Source organism: Echiichthys vipera (assembly GCF_963691815.1).
Source record: "Echiichthys vipera genome assembly, chromosome: X".
Lineage (NCBI taxonomy): Eukaryota > Metazoa > Chordata > Actinopteri > Perciformes > Trachinidae > Echiichthys > Echiichthys vipera.
The window spans coordinates 23676203-23701098 of NC_139825.1; the positions used below are offsets into that span (position 1 = coordinate 23676203).

At 39.3% G+C, this 24896-nt stretch overlaps 1 protein-coding gene across 1 annotated transcript in view; it reads left to right on the forward strand.

Annotated features, from left to right (window-relative positions):
• mst1 (macrophage stimulating 1) overlaps nucleotides 1-23808 on the forward strand; it is a gene marked incomplete at both ends in the record, with an annotated part of 30702 nt that extends 6894 nt beyond the window's left edge. The window contains 16 exons of the mRNA XM_083939658.1: nucleotides 2453-2568; nucleotides 2656-2770; nucleotides 3489-3625; nucleotides 4804-4924; nucleotides 5021-5139; nucleotides 7429-7603; nucleotides 9422-9552; nucleotides 10434-10536; nucleotides 11012-11148; nucleotides 11280-11312; nucleotides 11541-11655; nucleotides 11757-11834; nucleotides 20982-21128; nucleotides 21260-21370; nucleotides 21675-21810; nucleotides 23647-23808. Of these exons, the coding sequence (XP_083795784.1) occupies nucleotides 2453-2568; nucleotides 2656-2770; nucleotides 3489-3625; nucleotides 4804-4924; nucleotides 5021-5139; nucleotides 7429-7603; nucleotides 9422-9552; nucleotides 10434-10536; nucleotides 11012-11148; nucleotides 11280-11312; nucleotides 11541-11655; nucleotides 11757-11834; nucleotides 20982-21128; nucleotides 21260-21370; nucleotides 21675-21810; nucleotides 23647-23808 (1936 nt within the window). The remainder of the gene's footprint in view (nucleotides 1-2452; nucleotides 2569-2655; nucleotides 2771-3488; nucleotides 3626-4803; nucleotides 4925-5020; nucleotides 5140-7428; nucleotides 7604-9421; nucleotides 9553-10433; nucleotides 10537-11011; nucleotides 11149-11279; nucleotides 11313-11540; nucleotides 11656-11756; nucleotides 11835-20981; nucleotides 21129-21259; nucleotides 21371-21674; nucleotides 21811-23646) is intronic.
• Nucleotides 23809-24896: the final 1088 nt, after the last annotated feature.

Sequence of the window (24896 nt, forward strand, 5' to 3'; positions counted from 1 at the left end):
TGTGAGTTTGGGAAGGGCTAAGTTACCTACCTAGGCCACTTAGTGGGGAGAGGATCAGTTAGACCTAGACAAGCTGTAAAGATACAGGCAATTGCAGATCTTTCCACACCTACAACAAGCAGTTAATGCGCTTACTCGGGATGAGGGGATTCTACCGGCGTTTTGTGTCCGACTTCGCTGAGGTTGTAGCTCCCCTAACAAATCTCTTAGAGAAAGGCATAAAGTTTGCGTGGATGCCTTAATCAGTGTGCAGTAGAGATTTCTCTGTCCAATTCAGGTTGGCAGCTGATGCCTCAGATCTAGTCATTGGGGCTGTCCTTTTGCAAGCAGATTCCCAGGGAAAAGAGAAGCCTATCGCCTACTACTCTAAAAGTTACATTTTCATCAACATTACTACTCAACCATCGAAAAGGAGGCATTAGCCCTGGTATTAGCCATACAGCACTTTGAGTTCTATGTAGCAGGTAGTCAGGAGGAGTTGTCGGTTTATATAGACCCTAATCCCCTTGTCTTCATTGATAAATTTAAAGGGAAGAACCAGAGGCTATTCAGGTGGAGTTTGGTCTTGCAACCATATAATCTTGTGATCAAACATCTACCAGGGAAACTGAATGTCATAGCAGACCTCATTCTCTCTGAGGATGTGTCAAAGGAAGGCTACCCTGGTGCAGGAAGAGAATGGTTTTAGCAGGGCAGTGTCCGATATGACTAGAGGGTTTTGGGCTTGAGTTTATTATCCTGTTATACTGTCATGTTGCTCTTTGTGCCAGAGACTAGACAGTTATTGTGGAATATTCGCTGGAATCTTATGTTAATATTAGTCTGTATACAGTGGTAGATTTGCCGTTATGATTGTTATGGTTTAGGTCTATAGATCAGACTGGTGGTTTTAGGAAGATCCAAAATGTCTTACTATCAAAATTATAAAAAAGGGGAAAAGGGAGAGAAGAAAAAATTTAATAAAAAAACAAAAACAAAATCTTTGTATATATCTTCTGTTTTTCATTATAAGGTAGAGGGACTTTTACGGACGGGTGAGGTCTTTTTTGTTCTTCTTTGTTTGTTTGGAGTTGGTTTGTGTTGACATGTGATGCACAGCTGTCACCATGGTAACTGTGAAGATGCCTCAGGAGAGACTGGACCGCCACACACCAGACTGACGTCCGAGTGCCACACACCGCTGGTAGCCGCTGAACCCATAGCTTCTCCGAAGCATTTTCCCCTATGAAGACGGTCAGTAAGCTTGAGTTTATAGGGCGCTAGGGACACCTCATCATCACCTGCTTCCACGAATCCTTCTCTCACCCATGAACTTGTGACTCAGTCAGCACGCTTGGGCTGGTCCACTCAAGAGAGCTGTTTGAATGCAGAGAAAGGAGGCAATCACAGAGGCCGAGCAGCTGGAACCGCTATCAGGCCGGGGAGCACAGCTGCACCTCTCATTCACCTCCATTCACCAGCCAGCTCTGTGTTTCTTTTCTTTTCTTTCCATACGTGGAACAACAACAGGCTTGAACCATATTGACGTCCAGTCATAACAGTAGCCAAAGCCTGATACGGTTTATTCCTCTGTGCAATACACTTACTTTGTACATGAGTGTACATGAGCCACTGTTACAATGGATGACATGTTCCTGTATTACCATGAGCACACACGCTGTAGTTTTATTATTAATTTTCGAGCCCACATACACCGTGCTGCTGCTGTAAATACTCCCTGAAGCACTAAATGTGTACCATGTTCTTTTGTTAGAGTAACATTTGTTTTGCTCCCTGCTGTTTAAGGAAATTATAGAGCATTTTTTTAAAGACATACTTTGTATTTATGAATGTTAAAAAGACATCTTCAGTGGGAGTCGGTGGGTTTGGGGCTCAGTGGGGAGGGAAGTCAGAGAGTATTGAGAGTTTAATGGTTTTAGTCTTTTCAAGATTCTTAACAATAAAAAATGATAAGCTAATGCAGCTTTTATCCTTTGAGGGTCATTTTTTTTTCCATTTTATAGTTATCGATATAATGCTCAATGTCTGTAAGTAACTAATGTGTGTGTAAGGCTTTCCTTCAGAGGGAATAATCTATGCAAATAGTCTTTACTAAATATATTTAAAGGGTACCAACTTAAAGGATAATTCTGGTCTATTACAACCTGGGTCTTATTTTCGTATTTTTGACCATTATATCGCAATTGATAACGTTGTACTCAAAAGACAGACAGTCAGACAGGTTATCAACAAATCTCTCATCCAGATCACCAACACTGTGAAAAGGAGTTCCTGCGCTGTTGTCTGTTAAAATTGTAAAACACCAGATGTCTTTTCATTTCTGAATTATAATGCTCTATTAATGAAGTTTAATTTTTCAACATTAAGAAATGATAAACCCATTCATCAGTATGCCTTAGTTTGTATCCATCAACGTACAAAACTTTGACATAAATATATCTCTCAACACCAGAGCCTTCAACTACGAGACACGTCCAACCGTCGCCTGTAAACACCTGCCCTGGGTGGGTGACGGGAGCAACGCAGAGGTGAAGAGGAACGTGAACTGTGACCTGTATGAGAAGAAAGGTAAGACCCATATTTGTGTGCCGTTACAGAGATCGACGTGACGGATCACTTCTGGAGTTGTATGATTGGTTTGTTTTTACTGTGAAGTCTACGTCAGAAAGTGCATCGTGAGTAAAGGAGAAGACTACAGAGGGAAAGTGTTCACCACAAGAAGCGGGCTCACCTGCCAACAGTGGTGGTCCAAGTTTCCTCACGATCACAGGTGAGATGGATTTATCGTTTTCAGAGCCTATAGTCTTTCATGCCGTGTATGTAGGTGCAACCATTCATACAGTGATGGACTTTTTATACATACTGTAATCCCCCCACTTTTACCCTAAACATGCAGTCAAGCCAAACAAGAATTTTTGACCTCAATCCAACTGTTGGTGTGTTTCTCTCTCTTAAAAAAAGGACTGAAAGCTAAAAAATATACAAGCTCCATTTATCAATATTTTTTTATAAACAGTTGATTTTCTGGCCCATTTACTCGACTTTCAGGCTGCATTCACAGTACAACATAGGGTCCATTCTCCATTGTGTCCCCAATGGTGCAAGCATTTACCCATGCTGCTAATATGCTGGTTTCTACAAGTGATTGTCCGCATCTACAAATTGGATGCCAACCCATCATTACAGCGGACTTTAAACTTATGCATCAGGTCAAAGTGAAACGTAGCATTACCTCTCTCTTGTTTTTTATCTGATCGCTAGTAGGATACATGATTGGCCACCGCAGTATGACGTCAGATTGCATTTCTCTAAAAGTTGATTTTGTTGAATCTTTTCACCGCCCTGTGGGGTTTCTTCCAGTATCCACTGCTGTGCTCACTGCCGCAATTGTATCGCACTACCCACATTCAAATGAATAGGAGGACTAGCATTTTTGTCACAATGCCCGATTTGGTGTCTCTCACTGTAGAACTCTCTGTTGGTCTCAGGTGGACTCCCACAGCTACCAACGGTCTGGAGTTGAACTACTGCAGGAACCCAGATGGGGATCGGATCGGTCCGTGGTGCTACACCACTGACCCTGAGCGTCGTTATGAAAGCTGCAATATCCCCCAGTGCAAAGATGGTACATCCCATACCTTTTCATGTATCACTATGCTGTGTAGTCTATGTACAGTGTGATGGACAACAATTAATTTACAGGTCCTGTCATTTCTGAATCATTTTCTCAAAGGTTTCTTGGAACAAACTGCATGATTTGGTACTAATCAGAGAAAATATTCTAAGAATGTACACAAAGTAATTACTCACTCACAGTTTTTTAAGAAAGGATTTGGACAATAAATGTGTAGTTTTCACAGGTGTGTACAGTTTACAAGCAGCTGTTGACTTCCAGAGGAATTTCCTTAAAGAACTCCTTAAAACTTGATTCAAGGAAACCTGATAGCAGTCCTTTTAAACCAAAAACCCAAACTCATTTGTTCACAAAATAAGAAACCTAAACAACTTTAAAAGCCTTTATTCAGATGGCTATTTCACGGTGACATTCTAAAATCAATAAAATAGAGCTAGGTTACTGCCATAGACTGTATAAAATATGGACGTAGTCCCCATCATGTCACCCAGAGGTTTGTTAAGAGCCAAAATGAAGATCAAAGAGGGTAGCTCCCGGTGGCTCTGGCTGTCACCATCTTGGCATTGTCTGATGCCACCTGCTCCTTGCTAATCCGTGAATGGGAAGAGAGGTGGATCGTTAGTGGAACAGAAGCCTAGCCTCCTGTGACGGCTCCCACCTGTCCCTCAAAGCAACACCGCATTAATTATGCATGTCTTTAAGTCTTAATATAATTGGATCGGGTTAGTAATATAAAAATTCACCCCCTATACACATACATAAATTAGCTCTAGGCGTCAGCCTCAAGTGGTCATTCAGTGAACTGCAGTTTTTGCCACTTTTTACAGGATGAAAACTCACTTATTTTGTTGCAAACTTTACTCTCTGCTGTTTTTCTGTAATTTTCAACTATACAGAAAAACACATTTCAGTGTATAACTTTCTGCCTGATGCACTGACAAAAAGATGGTTACTTTGGTTAAAGAAAGTAGTAATTAGTGTACCAATTGAACACCACCTCCGCCGTAATGTCATTAGCACTAAATTAAATCGTCTTTCCCAGGAGCCTTCCTAAGAAATTACATTAAATCAGCTCCTGTCGAGGGAATTATTTGGATATCATGGGACGTGTAAAGTAAAATGTTCTTGCATGGGTGATTCTGAAGCTTTGTTTGTGGTTGTGTTTTCAGAGGTGTGTATCACATGTAATGGAGAGGACTACAGAGGGCAGGTCGACCACACTGTGAGTGGAAAAGAGTGTCAGAGATGGGACCAGCAGTACCCTCACCAACACATCTACCAGCCTGAAAAGTACTTGAGTATCCATCACTTCATTAACAGTCATGTGTGTTCCTCACCGTTTAAATCCTTTATGTGGACATGAAAAAATATTCATGTGTTTTTCAGGTATCCTGATAAGAGTTTAGACGACAACTACTGCCGTAACCCTGACGCCTCTCCGGTGCCCTGGTGTTACACAACTGACACAGAGGTGGAGAGGGAGAACTGTGAGATCAGCAAGTGCAGTAAGATGTTTGTTTGTTTGTTTTTTAATAGTTACACAATTAGAAATATTCCTGATGAGATTAAAGAAATACTTTATCCATTTCAATCCAGGTCTGTATCATGGCGATGAGGGCATTGTGTTCAGACGAACGCTTTGTGTTGCGTCATCCGGCGGATTACAGCATATCTCTGATGCCACGGAGACAATTAAAACAAAGTTCATCTGAACATAAGACCTTGACACAGACCTAGATTAAAATGGGTAAAGTATCTCTTTAAAGACGAAAAGATTAGTTGATTAGTTGATTCATTGATTCATTGATTTGTCAATCAAAAGAAACATAAGTTAACTTCTACTCTTCCTGGGGTCCATGTTACATCAATGTATACACATGCTTTCACATACATGCACACATACATAAATACACTGACGTTACAAAACAAATCCAATTCTAACAAAACCATGTAAAACTTAAACATCTCTCTCTCTAGATGAATACACATAAAATGTTTTGAGAAGAGACATTGTTTTTCACAGGCCTCTACCCAAGAATAACCCCTCTAGTTGCTTTTTAAAATGTACTTGTTGATTGAGTAATACAAACAACTCCAATGAGAAATAGCTCCTATTCATTGCGACAACAGATTTATTTTTGCAAAACTGCCAAATTTTCTCTTTTCAATCTTCTCAAATGTGAATATTTGCTGCTTTTCTTCGTCCTCTGTGATGGTAAACTTAATAGCTCTGGCTTTTTGACTGGACAAAACAAAACATTTGCACCTTGGACGCGTGATAAATCGACCATTTATTGCTTATAGACCAAATTCGTTCATTAATTAATTGAGAAAATTATATGAAGATTAATTAATCAGTGATGAAATGGTTAGCTGCAGCCATACATAAGATATTACTGTACTGTTGTGTATTGAGACCTTCTTGCTTGTTTCTTCTGTTCTGTTTTTACCATTAGTTCCCTCTGGCACAATCGAGAAGCTAAATTGAGTTGATTCCTGCAGCGTTAGTAGACACAGTGGAGTTAGAAAGTCTCATTAAGTTGCTGTAATTAAATTTAGAAAAATCACCTTTCCTGTGTTTGTGCAAATTACTTCCCTTTGATTTAAGAGTAAATGCGGCTAAAGTTTGCAAATGTTTGTTACTGATTCAAGGCCTGCATTGTCCGACTGGGTTTCAGGTTAATTAAAGGTTAATTTCAGTGTTTTTTAAATAATATTATTTGTCTTTATATGGCCCTTTTAATTTAATCTAGTTTCTGTAACTTTTTACTGTGGTAAAGCTTTCATTAGGATTAGTGGGACTGGTAGTAGTACAACTATTTTGCAGATATAAGATATACATAAAATTCAAAGATATAATTGAAGGTATTTGTACTTTTGCAGTGTGGTTTGTTTAATGTTGCTTTACACATTCATAATGAATACTTCATAGGCTTATTTTTCCTCAGAATAATTAAACAAACACATACAGTACCTCAGTGTTTTCTACAGAATTTCGACACCACTTGTGCAAGATGACACTGCTGTTTGTCGGCAATTCCACTGAGGACAGAGATCACAGGGGCCAAACATCTATAAGAGAGCACCATCTTGTGGTGCAAAAATTGTTGAGTCAATAAACAAAACACTGCTCAAAATCAAATTTGATCGTCAGCATACTTTAGGACATCGTTAAAAACCTTTTTGTATTTTTATCTTTGTGTTTTTATTAGACATTGAATTTAAGAGCATTCTTTTTTTTTTAATCCAGAGTATTTACTTAGATTTATGTGTGACAGACAAACAAAACAGAAGAAAATTGCAGTAATTCTCACTTTAAATCTTGTCATTCAGATCCTGGTTTAAAAAATGAGCTGAAAGGGAAAAACTAAATATCAAACATCTGTTGTCATTTGTAACTCAAGGATATGGCAGTCAACATGACAACTCCAGAAGCCTTCTTGTGTCAAACTCTGCACACACGTTATTTTTGATTGAAGGGGGGTTTAAAAAGTGTTTCACCTTCTCAAAACAAATTCAGTAACTGTATGCTGTGTAGGTCATTATGTGTCATTTATCTACACCTGCCAAACAGATTAATAATAATTTTAGAACCAAGCAACAAAAAAAGGCATAACAGAAGCTATTTGTACATTGTGCCAAATATTATTACAATTTATTTTTAACCAAAAATAATATATGTAATACAATGAAATAACAGAAGTCATCTTGAGAGGGACCACATAAACATCCCCTCTGTGTAGTTCACTTGTAACACCAATGTATTTTCTTCTCAACTCGCGCTTTCCCTCCAGCTGAGGTGCGGGTTGAGAAACGCCAGCGCTCCAGCTTCACAACCAACTGCTTCCGTGGCCGCGGGGAGGATTACCGCGGTAAAGTAAACGAGACAACATCAGGTATCCCCTGTCAGCGGTGGGATGCCCAAAAACCTCATGAGCATCCCTTCTACCCAAACACATACGAATGCAAGTAAGTAGATAGGTATATGACAGCACACAGCATGATGGAGGAGTGAAAAGAAGTGTACTCATGGTACTCATTAGTTTGAAAGTGCTTATTTGTTTCACACATGAATATTAATGTCAAGATGTCATTGCAGTGAGATTTCTTGTGATCTTATTTCTCTGCCGACAGTTGACAGTTAGATGACAAATGGTCAGAGACTCCCGATTAAAAAGCGGGTCACACTCTTGAGTGGTAATATGGATGTGAAATGAATATTAATCTTATTTGTAATGCGGTAATCATTCAACATGCCTAAATCGATTACAAGCATTTCAATCATCCATTTTTAGTAGACGTTACAAGTGTTGTGTGGGTATTAATGTGATATTTCAGTGTGATCTTATATCTCTAAATTAAGCATCAAACAGGCTAAGTAGATACAGTAGAATGTTTGTGTAAATAAATAAATAAATCCCTCTAGACTGAAAAAGGTGGATCCAACCCTCTCTGGCTTATGCTGACGTGACTGAGGGAAGGTTGTGCACTCTCTATGCTTCTGTCCAGCCTTCTGACATGTAGTTAGAGTCTCAAAGATCTTGAACATGAACGTAGCTTTATGTACAGCTTTATGCTTTCTGGACATCCAGCCCAGTGGCATTACATCTGCACTAAGAATCGCAGCATTAGCATACCTTGCAACAAAACACTTCATCCTTATGAACTGGAAAGTTTGAAAGGTTAATTGTAAATAAATATCTGGAGGACTTTCTGACCCATACAAGCATGAATCATCCCTAGACTCGCAACATCATGCCCTCCTCTCTAAGTAATATAAGAAGGCCGTTGTTGAACGTTGTTGATCTTCACCCCTAGTCTGTTCCTGTAAAGTGTGTTCATTTTTACTCATTAAGAGAAGTGTATTGAAACATTGAAGCAACTCGTGTGTGAAAGTAAGATCATGTGCATATATGTGTTCCTATGGTCGCCCTATGTTTTAAATAGAAACACACACATAAAATAATTTAACACAGTAACCCTCCTCACCTTCCACTGAAGCCTTGTATTGTCATACTGTCTTTCTTGTATGTTTGTCTGGCATGGAAAATCTATAATAAAATCTAAATGTTAAAAAAAAAAAGTTGAAAAAAGTTCATGTTAATGTTAGCAAGAACTTAGAACATATTATGTGTGGCCTTGGTACAATCAAGAATTAACTTTTAATAATGATCTTTTTAAACAATGACGCTTACAGTTTGTACGAAATATCTTTGATTATAATAAAATAACCTGTTTAAGTATGGGACATTTTAGATCACTATAATGGCTAAACACTGCTAACAGGGTTCAGTATCTTGTAGCAAGTCATGTTTATAAATGCCTAAATGTCCAAGTGACTATTTATATATGTTTGAGCAAAACAGAGACCAGCATGGGTATAATACTACGCATGGTCCAAATCCAGTCAAAAATCTAACATATATTGGAGTATTACTACTTTTATTAAAGATAGTACGACTTGTTTCTGCACATGGGAGAATTATTGGGTCTCTGTAAATCATGAATAAGTCAGAGTGTGGTCTTTACCTACTCTATATGTAAAGTGTCTTGAGATAACTTTTGTTATGATTTGGCGCTGTAAATAAAATTGAATTGAATTGAATTGGATCAAAATTTAAAACTCTGAAGCTAGGACCACCTTTGAAATTAGTTATTTTAACTTGGTGTTTTTATGTTATTTCAGGCTTTTTTTTAAGTGATTATGTATAAAAATTGTATGTAGGTTGTTTTGTGACAGAATAAGACCAAACTCATGCTGCTGACTGCATGCTTCATCTCTACCAGAGGTTTGGAGGAGAACTACTGTCGTAACCCAGATGGGTCGGAGGCTCCCTGGTGCTTCACATCTGTGCCAGAGATGAGGACTGCTCTCTGCTTACAGATTAAACGCTGTGCAGATGACATCGAGGCTGAAGGTGCGACTTTCGTTTAAGCATACTGTCAACTGTAATGGATAAAAATGGTGCTGTAAAGGCCTTAAGACTTTTGAATATTTACATGAAAACATGCAGGGCTACCATCGTGAAACGGAAACACTGAGCTGAGTCCAAGTGCAAAGTGCATTTGCTGGCAATAAAATACACCCTTAGGGAATTCAATACACTAAGGGGTTTTGCTGCTACAGTTATGACCATAGACCGTTTAAAATATGGACGTAGCCTCCAGGACGTCATCCACAGGGCTCTGAAGAGCCGATGTGAAGCTCAATGTGGCTCTTAGTGTGCTAAGATTACTCTGCCTGCTCATGGCACTCACCTGTCACTCAAAGTGTCCCCATCCTTAATAATTCAGAACTTTAAGCCTTAATATAATTGAAAGTTGTATAAAATGTCCTCCATACAGATGACATAAATAGGGAAATTAGCTAAACTAAAGTCTGAACCTTTTTTTGTACCAGGCTATAAACATGTTTATTCTGCTGTAAAGCTATATGTTTTACTGTGGGGATCAGTGGAGATTGACTCACTTTTGGAGCCAGCCTCAAGTGGCCATTCCCTGTGGGATGATGTTTGGGAATGACCAGAATCTTTGGATTCTGGAAGTTTGATTGTGCAACAGATATACTACGATTTGCATTTACTATTATCATGTTACTGTCACTTGTGGCCATGGTTGCTGCTGTTCCCCCCAAAATACTTACAGATGACCTCAGCAATGGTAGCTATGGCCCAGAGTTTCAATACTGTCATTATTATTTTTTCTTTTTTTTACTACTTTTACCGTGAGCCATAAGTAATCAAGGTCACTGTCATAATAATAATACATATGGAATTTTCTTTTTTTTTTTTTTTTACAGATTGCTACCATGAAAATGGAAAAAACTACAGAGGCATGGTCCGCAAAACTCGTAAGGGGATCACCTGCCAGAAATGGAACGTCAACACACCTCACCGGACCAAGTATGATAATAATTGAAGTGTTACAAAGACAGATGACTTTTTTCTTCATCCAGAAGCAAAACAATTAGTACACATTTGTGGATCTTTGTGACACAGGCAAAACAAAGGATGGAGAATGGAACGGTCCCATCTCATTGCCTTTATGCTAAAGCTGTGTCCAAATTCCAAATAAAGCATAATAATTCACAGAACTGGAGGAGCTCACAGCACGAAAACTTAAAAAAAAATTGTTAATGGTGGTGAAACAGCTCCAGGAACATCTCACAAAACAAAAATAACTGTGACACTTTTGGAAAAACATTAAGCTGTCGTCATCAGCAGTGGTGTTTTATTGTTGCAGTTTTACAGCAGCTATAACAGTTATACATGTTAATTTCTTTAACAGTAAAAGTAGTTCTATACGGATTAGTATAGTAGATAATGTATACAGTTAATATGTAATGGGATTGTATTCATCATCGCTATGATTTTCCAGGATAAACCCAAGGACACATCCTGAGGCCAACCTGACGGAAAACTACTGTCGTAACCCAGATGGGGACCAGCATGGACCCTGGTGCTACACCACCGACCCCAAAACTGAGTTTGACTACTGTGCCATCAAACAGTGTGGTACATCGCTCTGCTTTTTTGTGTGTTTCAACATCCTCAGAGTAGTTTATTACTCTGTGTGGTGACAATTCATCAAGAGCTTCTGTTTTATGACTTTAATGACTCCTCTGTTTCTTGTTGTTTTCAAACAGCTGGAGAGAAAGTGTCCATGACTGAACCAGTAGGTTAGTTTCTGAATGAATATGAACTTCTTCTTTTGTGTGTGTGTGTGTGTGTGTGTGTGTGTGTGTGTGTGTGTGTGTGTGTGTGTGTGTGTGTGTGTGTGTGTGTGTGTGTGTGTGTGTGTGTGTGTGTGTGTGTGTGTGTGTGTGTGTGTGTGTGTGTGCGTGCGTGTGCATGTGCGTGTGTGTTTCATTTTTCGATTATGTGTCACCTTGTTTTTGTGAAAACAGAGAAGGTGGAGTTCAGTGAATGTGGGAAGAGGGAAGACCGAGTCCAGAGGACTAGGTTGCGTATTGTCAATGGGATTCCTGGGAACTCGCCGTGGACAGTAAGCCTTAGAGACAGGTGAGTCCGAGAACTGCTGTTGGTGTTTATTCCGACCATGAAAACAGAAAAAAAAAAAAACTCTGCTGTGCTGAGTGTGATCTCTGACCTCTTGTGTGCAGGAAAGGAAACCATTTCTGCGGAGGATCTCTGGTTAACCCCAGATGGGTGATCAGCACCAAGCAGTGTTTCTCTTCCTGGTAAACTTGATTTACTTATAGCTTTTAGGAGCACAGCTCATCAGCAGGATGTTAGCATTGTCATTGTTAATATATTAGCATTTAGCTCACGTACAGCCTCACAGAAGAGTGACTGCAGACTCTTAGTCTTGTTTAAAATGTCTCTTGCAAGCCCTTGCCCTTAAAGGTCCCATATTTTAAAAAGTGAGATTTCCATATCTTTTTTGATATCAAGAAGGTTGAGGTCTATAAATACTGTGAAAATATCAAAACGCTCAATCCACAGAGAAATGTACACAGCTTGTATTCAGAAACTGTGCTTGTAAACAAGCGTCAGGACATCTGTACGGTTGTGATGTCACAACTATACTATACAATGGAGATCAAAATTAGAGAACAGTAACCATTGTATCAGAAGAGAAGATTTAAACAATGTTTTCTTCGGGCTATAAGATTAAAAAATGAATAGGAAGTGTAGAGGCCACAGCTGTAAATGACTTAAGTCAGTGTCTCACACTGCTCTGGTTTGATCTTGGTCCATTTTTCTTGCTGTCTCTGGTCTGGTCCCCGCAGTTCAGTAACTGTAGTGGGTTTCTTAGCCCTAAAGTAAAGTTTTATGTATGTATATATATATATATATATATAGGTGTTTATAGGGCGGCTGTGGCTTGGTGGCAGAGTGGGTCGTCCTCTGTTCGAGAGATTGGTGGTACGATCCCCATCTCCCCCCGGTCCACATGTCGAAGTGTCCTTGAGCAACCCCAAATTGCTCCCAGTGCTGCGCATGGGTGTGTGAATGTGGTGTGAATGGTTAGATCAGATTAGATTAGATGGTATGTAGATGTCCACTGCCATCAGTGTGAATGTCTGTGTGAATGGGTGAATGTGACAAACACTGTGAAGCGCCTTGAGTAGTCAGATGACTAGAAAGGCGCTATATAAGTACAAGTCCATTTACCATTTACCATATATATATATATATAAAAAACTTTATTTCGTGAAAAAAAAGATATAAACCCCACAGAGAATCTCTGGAAAATTCTTTGCAACAAATCAAGGGCTAAGAAACCCACTACAGTTACTGAACTGCAGGGACCAGACCAGAGACTGCAAGAAAAATGGACCAAGATCAAATCAGACAGACAGTATTAGAAAATAATATGCTTTTTGAACATTAAAGCATATAAACACGTTTGAGTAGAAACCCAAAATACAAAGTATGAACCTCAAGACGAACTCAGTAAATAAGTACATAAAATTGTCTCTTGCAAGTCCATTATGTAAGCACTTCATTCAATTGCTCGAGTTCCCCTTAAAGACTGATCTAAAGTTTATTTCAGGTTAAGACATGAAATTAAACAGTTGTACTTGTTAGGGAAGAATTTATTATGATCCCAGAAAATAAAAGAAAATGCCAGAGTCCTGTATGTCTGATACTGAAGGAGTTTAATTAGCCTCAACACAAAGCAGTGTGTGAAGCCACCTCAATTCTGGGGCTCAAACAGCAAAGATCAGATTCTTATAGCAAGAGGAGATGTGCTACCATCTCAATGGCTATAATATATAAACATGACATTAGTGACGTGAGTGTTATTGTGTGCAGCTGTATCTAGCAGCCTGCAGAGTCAGACTGAAGGCGCCAAGGGAATGGTGGCCTTGGCAGCCTCCAGGGAGTTTTCAGGGCAGCCTGACTGACACTTAAATGATGCTCACTTTACTAACGAGGATTGGACATTAACCCAAACTGTCTAGGGAAAATGAAATATTATGTAACAACCCCTCCTTATTGATCATAAGATCAATACACTATAATTTAGCACCTTAAGGGTGAGTTAATGTCAAGCCATCAGAATCAAAGAGCATCACGCAATGCAATGAAATCAAATGTAAAATATAATAAACAATTAAACAACCTTCCCGTCAACACGGACCGCTGGAGGCAAACCCTCATTGGGATTAAGAACCCCTCAAACACCTAAGTGTTTAGAAGGGCTCACGCTGGAAATCACAGCCGCATGACCTACTTACAGAAAGCCAAAAACAACCCCACTTATTTGACTAGAGAAAGTTAAAAGACCCCTGCGCTAACTATTCTTACCAGACTTAAGGAAAAAAACTCAGTGTTGTGGAGAAAAAAATACCCAAAGTCTAGTCTTATCCAGAGGATTTCTTAACGGGGGTAATCCCTATAACAGTAGTAAATTAAGATTACATAACAACTCAATATGGCTATTATAGGCAGTGAGTATCAGATTAACTAAAAACTTTCAAAGTGGAATTGCAATTAACAAGACAATAATAATAATAATAATAATAATCCAGAAGAGATGGGATTTAAGATGACTATTGAATGGCGGGAGTGTCTCTGAGTTCCTGGTGGCTGGGGCACGTAATTCCAACTGTAGGGGCAGCGATGGCGTTCCAGAGGGTAGGGCTGCGAGTGCCAAGGGGTAGGGGCAGCGATGCCATTGCTCTGTCCCCCAGGGTATGATACCTGGTTCTGGTGATGGGATGAGAATGTTGTCGTCAGCAGAGTGGAGGCGGCGAGTGGCGATGAAGGAGATCAGTCAGGTATGAGGGGAGGGCAGTGGAGAGGAGGCCATACACTGTAGGTTCCAGTAGTCGAGTCTGGAGGTGATAAAGGTTTGCAATGTTGCGGAGGTTGAAGACAGAAGTTTTGGTGACGTAGTTGATGGTTGACTTGAATAATAATGTAGGAGCCACAGTTGACAGGAAGAGGGTCATAATCCACAAGAGGTTACTAGCACCTCAAAAAACATGGTGATGGGGAATCCATTTCCTTGATCGTCAACGTTCCTCCTCATATGTCAAGCAGACATCCATGATTCATTATTCCAGTGAATGAATGAGGGCACTTGGCCTCACCAGCAGATGAGATTACTTCAAACAACAATAACAACACACATTATACTGATCACAAGGATATTCTAATGCGAAGAAAGTAAAATTCAAAAGTACACTTAAGACAGAAAATTAAGAATAACTTTTGCTATTATCAAAACATATTATTAAACATTACACATAGATATTAAGCTACAAAGAGATCTATAAAACCTATTTAAACCATTTTTAAGTTTATAATATTTCTATATTAAATGTATCAACATCAATGGGAACAATTAGTTTTATTTAACAAAAAAACGAATTAATTGAAGACTAACTGAATTCTTAACCTTGTATACAGACAGCTTGAAACTCATAGGCGCACTTTTGGAACTGCTGTTTACTTCTCACTTTAGTTTCAAGAACCCACACCTAATTGTCACTCGAGGGGAAAACACAAAAACTCTATAACAAACCTATACTTAATCATTAATTGAAAAGGAAGTGTTCTTTTTTTTTTTTTTTTTTAGAATCCTTTTTGTATAAAATCAGATCAAAAGCACATAATGTATAATCTTTTAGAGAATTGACTGCCTCTCTTCTCCAGAAGGCCCGGCTGTTCAAACGTGTTTGTTTTATTATCTTGGAATGTAAAACTAGCTTTCCCTTTTCAAAAGTCAAAGCCTCCCTCTTGTAAGACAGTGTTGGGAAGGAAAAGAAGGGGAAAAAATGATTTCCTTGCGTCTTGTCAGCACAGATAAACATAACACAGGCTTTGTATCTCTAAATAACCTGTAACATAATAAATACAATTAGCAACCTGGAAGGAAACACAATATATTATTATTAGATCTGTCCGCCAGCCCACCTCCTCCATTCTGCAGGATGCAAGGAGCTAACACCTTTTCTGCAAATCATTAGTAGGCCTAATTGAAAACATCATCTGTAAAAAACAAACAACAAATTCCAAAATATTTTTATTCAGTAAACATGAATAAACAAGCACAACAAATTCTACCATTTCTGCATTAAAGTTAAACATTTCATATTTTCAACATTCTTCAGACTTCTTAAAATTATAATCTTTCTATTAAACGCTTAACTAAACTTACTTCAACCCAAAATATATAATTTAACGTTTAGTCTTTCTGAAGTATTTATTTTCATCTAAAATCTTTCCCTTCTAGTTTGCTCCGTGAAAGTGCCTATTTAATGATGAAGCTAGTTTCTCTAACTGATCAGTAGTTGTTTTTGACCACAGTGTGAGTTTTGTGCATTTACCATCTGAACTGTAAACCCAGCGCGCTGTGGTGTTTCCAAACGATGCATAATTCTCCTTCCCTCCTGTGTTCCTGCCTTGGTGTATACGTTTTTGGTGTATGGTCCTTTTTTCGGGTGTTTTCTAGCCAAGTCTCTTCATCGTCACAGTGGAAAGGCATGTGGCGTGCGGCATGCCCCTGAAACAAGGTTATTGGTTTGCTTAACAGTGTCATTTCTGTAGAAGATACAACTTAATTTTACCTTGTGAGAAATTAAAGGTTATTTTTTATAATACTGAAGTGGAGTTAAAATCCTTTAGAGCTGATTTGATATGAATGAGTTGTTTTATAATCTCAAGAAAACTTTATGGTTTGGAAATTATTAAGCAACGACGTTACATTTAAAAAAAATGTGATATTGAAATTGGGTCTTAAAGATAACATATTTTATGAGTGGTGGTAAAGTAAATTTGGAAAAAAGGCATATTGACCTTGTAAAAAGGAAAATTTTTATGGTCCATCCTGTATAAATATGGGGTTGTATCAAATTAATAAGTTTTGCATGCAAATAGTTTATTTATCTGTTTCTTATTTATATTTTGGGCCTTGGTCTTGGCTCTGCTTAAGCCTTTTTATCTCTATTCACTGTTCTAAGTTACACTGTTATATGTTTATAAGGATTGTTTCATAATGACTATATAAACAAACAAACAAACAATATTTCATCCCTTATTCCAGTTTCTTACAGAACTAATTCATTTTGTTAACATGCAATCAATGTTAGGCTCAGATGATTCTACTCCATCCGGCCTAGGCCTAATTTTTGTCTTCTGTACAAGCTGAAAAGCAACTTTGTAAAAGATTTTTTTAAAGATGTTTTTTTTTTTTTCTAAGTTATATCATTAATTAATTAGTCTCTGCACATGACTCTATCCAGAATACATAGAAACTCAATATCATAGTTTTTCAGATGATTTGACCATTCTTATTTATTTATTTTCTTTATTGTTATAATAACGCTAAATGCTCGATTTTCAATATTACCTCTTGATACCAGTCTGCAAATCCAATAATAGGTGGCAGGCTAGTGGGGTCACACCGGAGTCAGTGCCTAAAATAACCTACAAAATCTTAGTACAGACCTTTTACCATATACCATACCATAATAGCATATTACCATATTAAACCATAATACCATACCGAACCAACATTGGTAAAAACTTCTCTTCTCTTCCTAGTAAACTCAGGGAGGAGCTGCCTGATATCATAAAGGACTGTTCAGTAAACTCTTGATCACTCATCAGTGTTTCCCTTTTATAATCCTTTGTTAAAACCTTAATATTACCATTTATTTTCCCAGAAATATTGTTCAGTGGTCCTAACCCTGTTACCACTTTACACTTTAAAATTCTGTATTTGTTTTACTCAGGACAATACCAATTATTTATTTGACATTTACTCCTTAGGTTGAATTCAATCTAGTAATAATTTTAGATTCTTATTGATTCTGGATCGCAAAGTTGAGTCAGACCATCCTTCTCAACCTGTTTACGGGGAGGATTGAGGCTGAAGAGTTTTCTCCAGGACGATCAGTCACCTTAAAACCAGGTCAAGAAATTCTCAATCGAGCAGCCCCTTTTATTTATATTATTTATCTATTTTTTTACTATTCTTTTCAGTACTTCACTTTAAAAATACTCATGTTTCAGTGTCTCTATACTTCTCCAGCTGAGCTGCTGCTGCAGCTGACTTCTTATCTATGTTTTTACTATTGTGTAACTGAATGTTCTTTGTTGGCCAAAGAGAGGGGGGGGGGGGTCGGCAGATAGAGATAGTGGCGAGCTGCGCACTTGCTCAGACTATTGGGACCCTGTCCTGTTATCACATGAAAAATGAAAAATAATAATACAGTAATTAACATTTTGGTATGTGTGAAAGACATGCTACAGTAGAAGTCGGTTATGGTAGAAAAATTGTTTAAAGAGATCAACCATTCTTTTATGACAAAAACTCTAGAAATACTTTACAGCAAAACTGTTAATTTATTGTTTAAAATAAACACCAGTGCTCCGTCAGCAAAACTTGTTTTCTGTTGCTTCTCTGTAGAACTAGTTTCAGTTTTTAGATACACCATTGGTGCACCTGGACACATCATTAGTGATGTAACCTAGGATCAGAGGGAGTTTCAGATCTTTCAACAATCAGACCCCCTCCCGTAGGCGACCCAGCCAGGGTTGATCAGGCCCCAGCTTGTGTCCAGGTAGCGCTACTAGACTTAGACTTAGACTTCTCTTTATCCATCCCTCTGGGATGACTCCTGCAAGGAAATTGAATACTACCCACTCCTCTCCCCTCCTGATCCGCAGCCACCTTGATGCTACATCTGCTGCATCAGTGGTTAACTTGATGGCCCTTCGCTGGCTGGCTCCTGTGATGCCAAGTTTTTTTAGGCCCTGCAGAGGGATTTGCCCACAAACCCTCGACATCCCACTTTAATGGATTGGCATATCACTCGTCACCCATTGCTCCACAAGCTGAGAGTACTTCGCCCTCTTCCACTCATTGGCCTTCTCCATACGGTCCTCCCAAGGCCCTGTGAGCTTCAAGAGGATTACATGCTTGGAGGCCACTGAGGTAAGCACAATGTCTGGCCTTAGTGTTGTCTTGGCAACCACTTCAGGGAACTTCAACTGCTTGCATAGATCAACTGACAGCTCCCAGATGTGCACCGTTGCCAACAGGCCAGAGGAGGTGTTCCGGGCAGCCAGTGTTGACTTCTCCTCAACTCTGATAAAAGCAGTGCTCTTCACTGGGTGGAGACTGTGGCTGATTACACTGCAGATGGCATCCACTATGGCTTTCAGGACCTGGTCATGTCGCCTGCGGTACTGTCCTTCGTCCAGGGCTTTTGGACAGCAGCTGAGGATGTGCTCCAAGGTTCCTCTCCTCTGGCAGAGGGGGCATGCTAGTGTCTCCACCTTCCCTTGGCAGCACGTCGTAGACCGCCTGGATCAGAAATATTTATCTGATGGGGTTCGGCTTTCCACAGCTCAGTTCATGTGACCTTGTGCTTTGCTGCTTGCTCCCATCTTGTCCAGGCACCTTGTTGTCGCATTCCCACCATCTGGCAGGCTCGCCTCTCCTCAACTCCTGCTTGCACCTCCTCAAGGATCAGTGACCTCCTCTCTTTCCCATGCACCTTGTCGCAACAAGGTTTCCTTCTGCTGCCTAGGCCAGCTCTCCCTTGTGCCACTGTTCCCACTAGCACCCTTTGCCGTAGCTTTGCCGTAGCTTTGACTCTGCGACGTCCACAGCCTCGACAGCTCTCCACTTCCGCCCCGTCCTGACTTCAATCCCAGCATGGGTCACTAGGCTCCTGATATTGTAGGAGCTCCCTGGACCACGTCACTATGAACTCCTCGCTCAGGCTGCTGATGGGGAGCTTCAGCTTGTTGTCATGTCCCTATAGAGCGATGCTGCTCAGGCTTCGCGGCAGTCCCTACCACCTGCGCAGAAACCTGCTGATCCTCATCTCAAAGCTTTTCACAGGTTCCTTGATAAGTGATGGTATCTTGGTGGTGCCAAGTGAGAAGCAGAACTTGCTAGTAATCTTTCCTTTCTTCAGCACGAGGGACCTCGATTTAGCCAGCTTGAAGTTAATGCGAGCCCAGGAAAATCTGTTCTTGAAGGCCACCATCCACCTGCAGCCTGGGACAGATGTAGTGGTCACTGTCAGGTCATCCATAAAGGCTGGGATGGGTGGCTGTTGGACTCCAGACTTGGAGAGGGGTCCCCTACACTGAACTTACGCAGATTTCACCAGCATGTTCATGGCAAGTGAACATATATATATATATATGTATATGTTATACATAGCATCACTATATATATATAGTGATGCTATGAGGAGCAGTTACTGTTTAAGGCAGATAGAAGCTGATCTTTATAAACTGAACTAAACGAAACATTGGCCTTATTTTATAAGCTGATCTATGTTTTCTCTTGGGGAGTTAATCTCCAGATAGACCTTCAGATATTAGTTGTTGTTTTGGTTTTTATTTGCAAGCATATGACTGAGAATTAGCCCAGATAAGTCAAAGCTACTTTTTGGTTCTACCAGGATTTTATCTGCATCTAGAGTTATGTTCTGTTCACTTTTTATCTCATCTCGATTGAGTCTTCAGATTGCTCTGAAGGCCAGGAAAAACTACCTATCAGTCTATAGTGGGTTTTGATGGACATATTTTGACTAAATGGTGTTCTTACTTAAAGGTGGAATAAATGTTATTTTATATTAGTTTCATTTGTAAGATACAACCTTACTATGCTTTTCATTTTTAAATACTTGCTATTGTAAAGCATTAAACAAACCATTAACAGATGTTTGCTTTTGAATGCAGATGTTTTGGAGTCTTTTTACTTTCATAGTCTACTATTGTATGAATCATGAAACTGTTGAACCCCAACTCTGACGTTTTCTTGTACTTACAGATCAGAAGTGCTGGTAGTAGGTTAGATCATGCATGAAATATGACATTAGCAGAGCTTAGAGGCAAGGAAAGCAGTTTCTGAAAAAGAGTTTAGAGCAGCATCAATGACAACATAAAACAATGATCATGTATTCAATGTAACGTGAGGCTCCTGAGTTTTTAGAATTTGTTATGAATCTTAGCCATTGGTGACAGGTCTGTGGAGTCGTACATCATTCATAATCTCAGACAAACCGAAAACACAATAAACATACAAAAACAACTTCAGCAGCATACAGGTTCTGTTCAGTGCTGTACATGTGAAAGATATGGACTCCTGTCCCTATGTTTACACTTTACCCTATAGGCTGCAGCTGTATCTAGCAGCCTGCAGAGTCCGATTGATGACGCCAAGGTAATCGTGGCCTTGGCAGGCTCCGGGGAGTTTTTGGGGCAGTCTGACTGACACAGAAATAATCTAACCTATCTGACAAAGAAATAATCAGAACAGAAACCCACTACACTAACGAGGATTGGACATTAACCCAACTGTCTAGTTACGTAACAGTACTTTGCTTGTCTGCATGTGTGCACAGCTACGTGGACCTGCCCGGGTACTCGGCCATGATGGGAACTCTGTACCGTGATCCACAAGAAGCAGAGCCTGGCATGCAAACCATCCCTTTGACCAAAATCGTCTGTGGACCCTCAGAGTCTCAGCTGGTCATGCTGCAACTGGAATAGTGTGTACTGTCAATTGCCCCCAGCATGCACACACGCACACACACACACACACACACACACACACACACACACAAACACACACACACACACATACGCATAATGCCCGTCTGCCTCTCTCTTCTTTCTGTAGCCCGGCCCAGTTTAATGAGCGTATCTCTCAAATCTGCCTCCCTCCTGAGCGCTACATTGTAGCTGAGGGGACGACTTGTGAGATCGCAGGATGGGGTGAGACGAGAGGCAAGTATAATCCTTTGGAAATGATAACTTGACATTGAATGAACTACATGCTGCGCTTCATGCCACTACAATATGCTTCAATTGCAGTAATTGATAATAGATGACTTCCTTAGAACGAGCATCTTGTTTCTGCCCTTGAAGTAATGTTGCATCTAAATGAGAAAGCTATTCACACCGTTGAGCAACAGATGGCGTTCCTATTTCCAGAACCATTGAACATCTGTCCACCTTTACTTTTTTCTTTTCTCCATCTTTCTAAACACACTGGCTGCTAACTCATTCTTTTTTCACACTGTTTTTCAAGGGACTGGAGATGAGACTGTCCTCAATGTGGCCCACATACCAGTTCTTAGTAACAAGGAATGCAACACATACTTCAGAGGTCGTGTCCGTGAGAATGAGATGTGCACAAGCTCTTTCCAGGGCGGGGTGGGCGCCTGTGAGGTAGGTGTCCATTAAAAGTGTACACAGCATTAAAGATTTATTGTCCATGTTGAGTAGAATATATTTTTTCCACTCTGGAGCTGCAGCAGTTTCTTACTATTTTTATGCCTCTGTGTACATACATCCGTCTGTACGTCCGTCTGTACATCCGTACATCTGTTCCATTCTTGTGAATGTTTCTTTCATGTCAAAAAATTCAACACTAAAAAAATGAAACAACCAGATTCAGCTGCAAAATTCAATATTGTATTGTATAATATCTCAGTGTTGACATCCGGGGAACCAATGAAGACCAATCGATTCCAGATACTACTCACAGAGAGCTGTGACAAGAATGTCTGGCTAGGTGGCTAATTCCACCATAAACTCTGGATATATAAACGCAATAATCTATGATGCACCATGCTTTCATGCTACACTGATTCATTTCTGATTCAAAGTGAAGAATAAAGTCAGAGTCAGTCAACTGAACTGAACTGAGCAGCAGACTGTCGGTCTGGGTATCGGGGGAAGCATAGCGGCAGAGGAGGAAACACACCGCCGCCAGACGCTCGCAGCTGCCCGGGTACTGTCATCAGTGGGAGCCGTTATTCCCCTAACAGCAGCAGCTGTGCTCAGCCTCTCTTGTCAAATTCACAAGCATGTTACTGATGATTTTCAAGCTGCATCTCATCTCATCATCTACTGTGGCGGATATGATTGTAGTGCACAATGCATACTAAATATTCAGTGCTAGAAATCCATTGGCTTTTTAATTTCAAAATCTGATGAAACAGATTTACCATTATACACTTTTTTTTAGTCACACACAAAACCTTTTATTAACTTCCTTCAAAGTCTCCACTACAAGTATTATGTAAAACTGCAACTTGACTGGTTGGCAGAGGCATACAACCGCAAGGCAGTATTTTCTAGTTTTTTTAATAGTTACGTATTTTACTGTCAGCTTAGCACAGCTAGCCTGGTGATGCACCTTATTTTATATCTTTCAAGAAAGTGAATAGGCGTTTTCCCAGAAATGTTAAACTATTAATTTTATTGAGCAAGAATAACATTATTGAGAATTAACAACTCAATGAAAATCTGCTCTCACTAACTGGGCTTTCAACTGCTGAGTGGATAGATGGGTCAAACAAACAGCACTTCCACCCAGGAGACTGCTGCGTGTGGCCTGTGTGTTTATGTGTAAATCCAAAAGTCAATGTTGTCTTATTTCAACTTACGTGAGTTAAGTTACGTACTATAGGCTGTTTGTACATATAACTAATGTAATATAACAAAAAGTAATGCACTAATATGCACCGTTACCGCCATGGTCCACTTCTGGTTACCGTTTTACACCTTTTAATGTTTTTTTTATAGAATATATGTATATCATATTTTGTAAGATATCATATGAACCTGTTGATGAGAGTATGTTGGTATGTAACATACAAATAAGTTATGTAACAAACAGATTTATACTTTAACCTAAAAAACAATCTCTTCCTAAAACTTACCAAGTAGTTTTGTTGCTTAAACCTAACCATACCCTGCACATTAAAAAATTACACCAAAGGGGTTCCCAGAGCATTAAAAACGTGATGCCAAGAGTTCCTGACCAAGTGGCCATATATGACATGGAGTGAGAATGTGTTGCTGGTGAAGAAAATCACTTGAAGTGAAGAGCATTCAGCTATCTATAAATGTTGCTATAAATCAAACACATTCACCAGTTGGATAACGAAGGTGGACTAGACAAAATGTGACTGCAAGATGTTTCCAACCTCAGCAGTGACAGTCAGTCATAACAGAGACAAATAATGAGTCCAGACTGTTGTTCCTGTGTGTCTGCAGAGAGACTATGGAGGCCCTCTGGCGTGTCAGAACAGGGACTGCTGGGTACTCGAGGGTGTGATCATCCCCATGAGACGCTGTGGACACCCAGGGCAGCCCAACATCTTCATCCGAGTCTCTGTCTATGTGGACTGGATCAAGAAGGTCATGGAGATGGCTTAGAGACAGAGACTGATCAAATCCACTGTCAGAGCCCTCAAGATGGGCTATTCACTTAACCATATACATGTTTTTCTTCTCATATATCTCTTTTACATGTTAATAATACAAATTTATATTCAGTTTTTGTTATAGAGATTACAAGTTTACTACATCCTAAATAAAACCATTCGTGGAGAACAGTAATTTGACACAGTGTATCTGCTTTAAATTCATTTCTATGTGTATTTCTATTTAGGAAATCTTTCCAACCAGAGTAACAAACTTTAAGTGCTCCAGTGGGGGCATTTAAAGAATAAGCAGAAAACATTTATATTCCCAAAACATAATCATGTATGCTGAGATGCAAAACAATGCTGTAGATGTATCATACAAATGTAGTCAGTAAAATTATACCTAAATAAGCAATATATACATTTAAACTAAAATGTAGTTGTAAGCACATATATAGACATTTTAAGTGTTAATTATTGTGTAGTATTTCTCAACAATTATAAAAAAACATATTATTACAACTGTGTTTTTACTATATTTTCATTCCTTACATGTTAATACAGCAGCCTGTACCTCTGAGTGCCCACAGGAGGAGTTTTTGACAAATACGTAAATAAACAGCTTACAGCTACTTGGTGCATTATAAACCACTTATTAAATGTTTATATACTGATAATAAATGCAAAATATGGAGACTTAAATTTAAGTGTTGTGATTTTTTGCTATTTATTCACATGAAATGATACATGAAGGAGGACAAGTAAGGGATAATATAAAGCGAGGCAGTCATTATCCTCCTCGTTCTGAAGTCTTGAATCCCCCTGTTAGGGTTTGCAATAATGTCCCGCTTGCTTTACACTGCCCCACTTATCACAAGGCTACTTACAAAATAAATCAATTACTCGACACAGCATATTGAGTTAAAAATTATTGTATTGATTTAAAAATGGTCCTCCAGAGTCTACAGTATGATCAGAACTGCGTCCTTAGCAGCTGTCTGCTATTCAGAAATTACACCCCCTAGCCATAATTGACCACTTAGAATCGAGTATTCAACAAAGCCGTGTGATAACTGAAAATAAGTAACTCCCAATAAG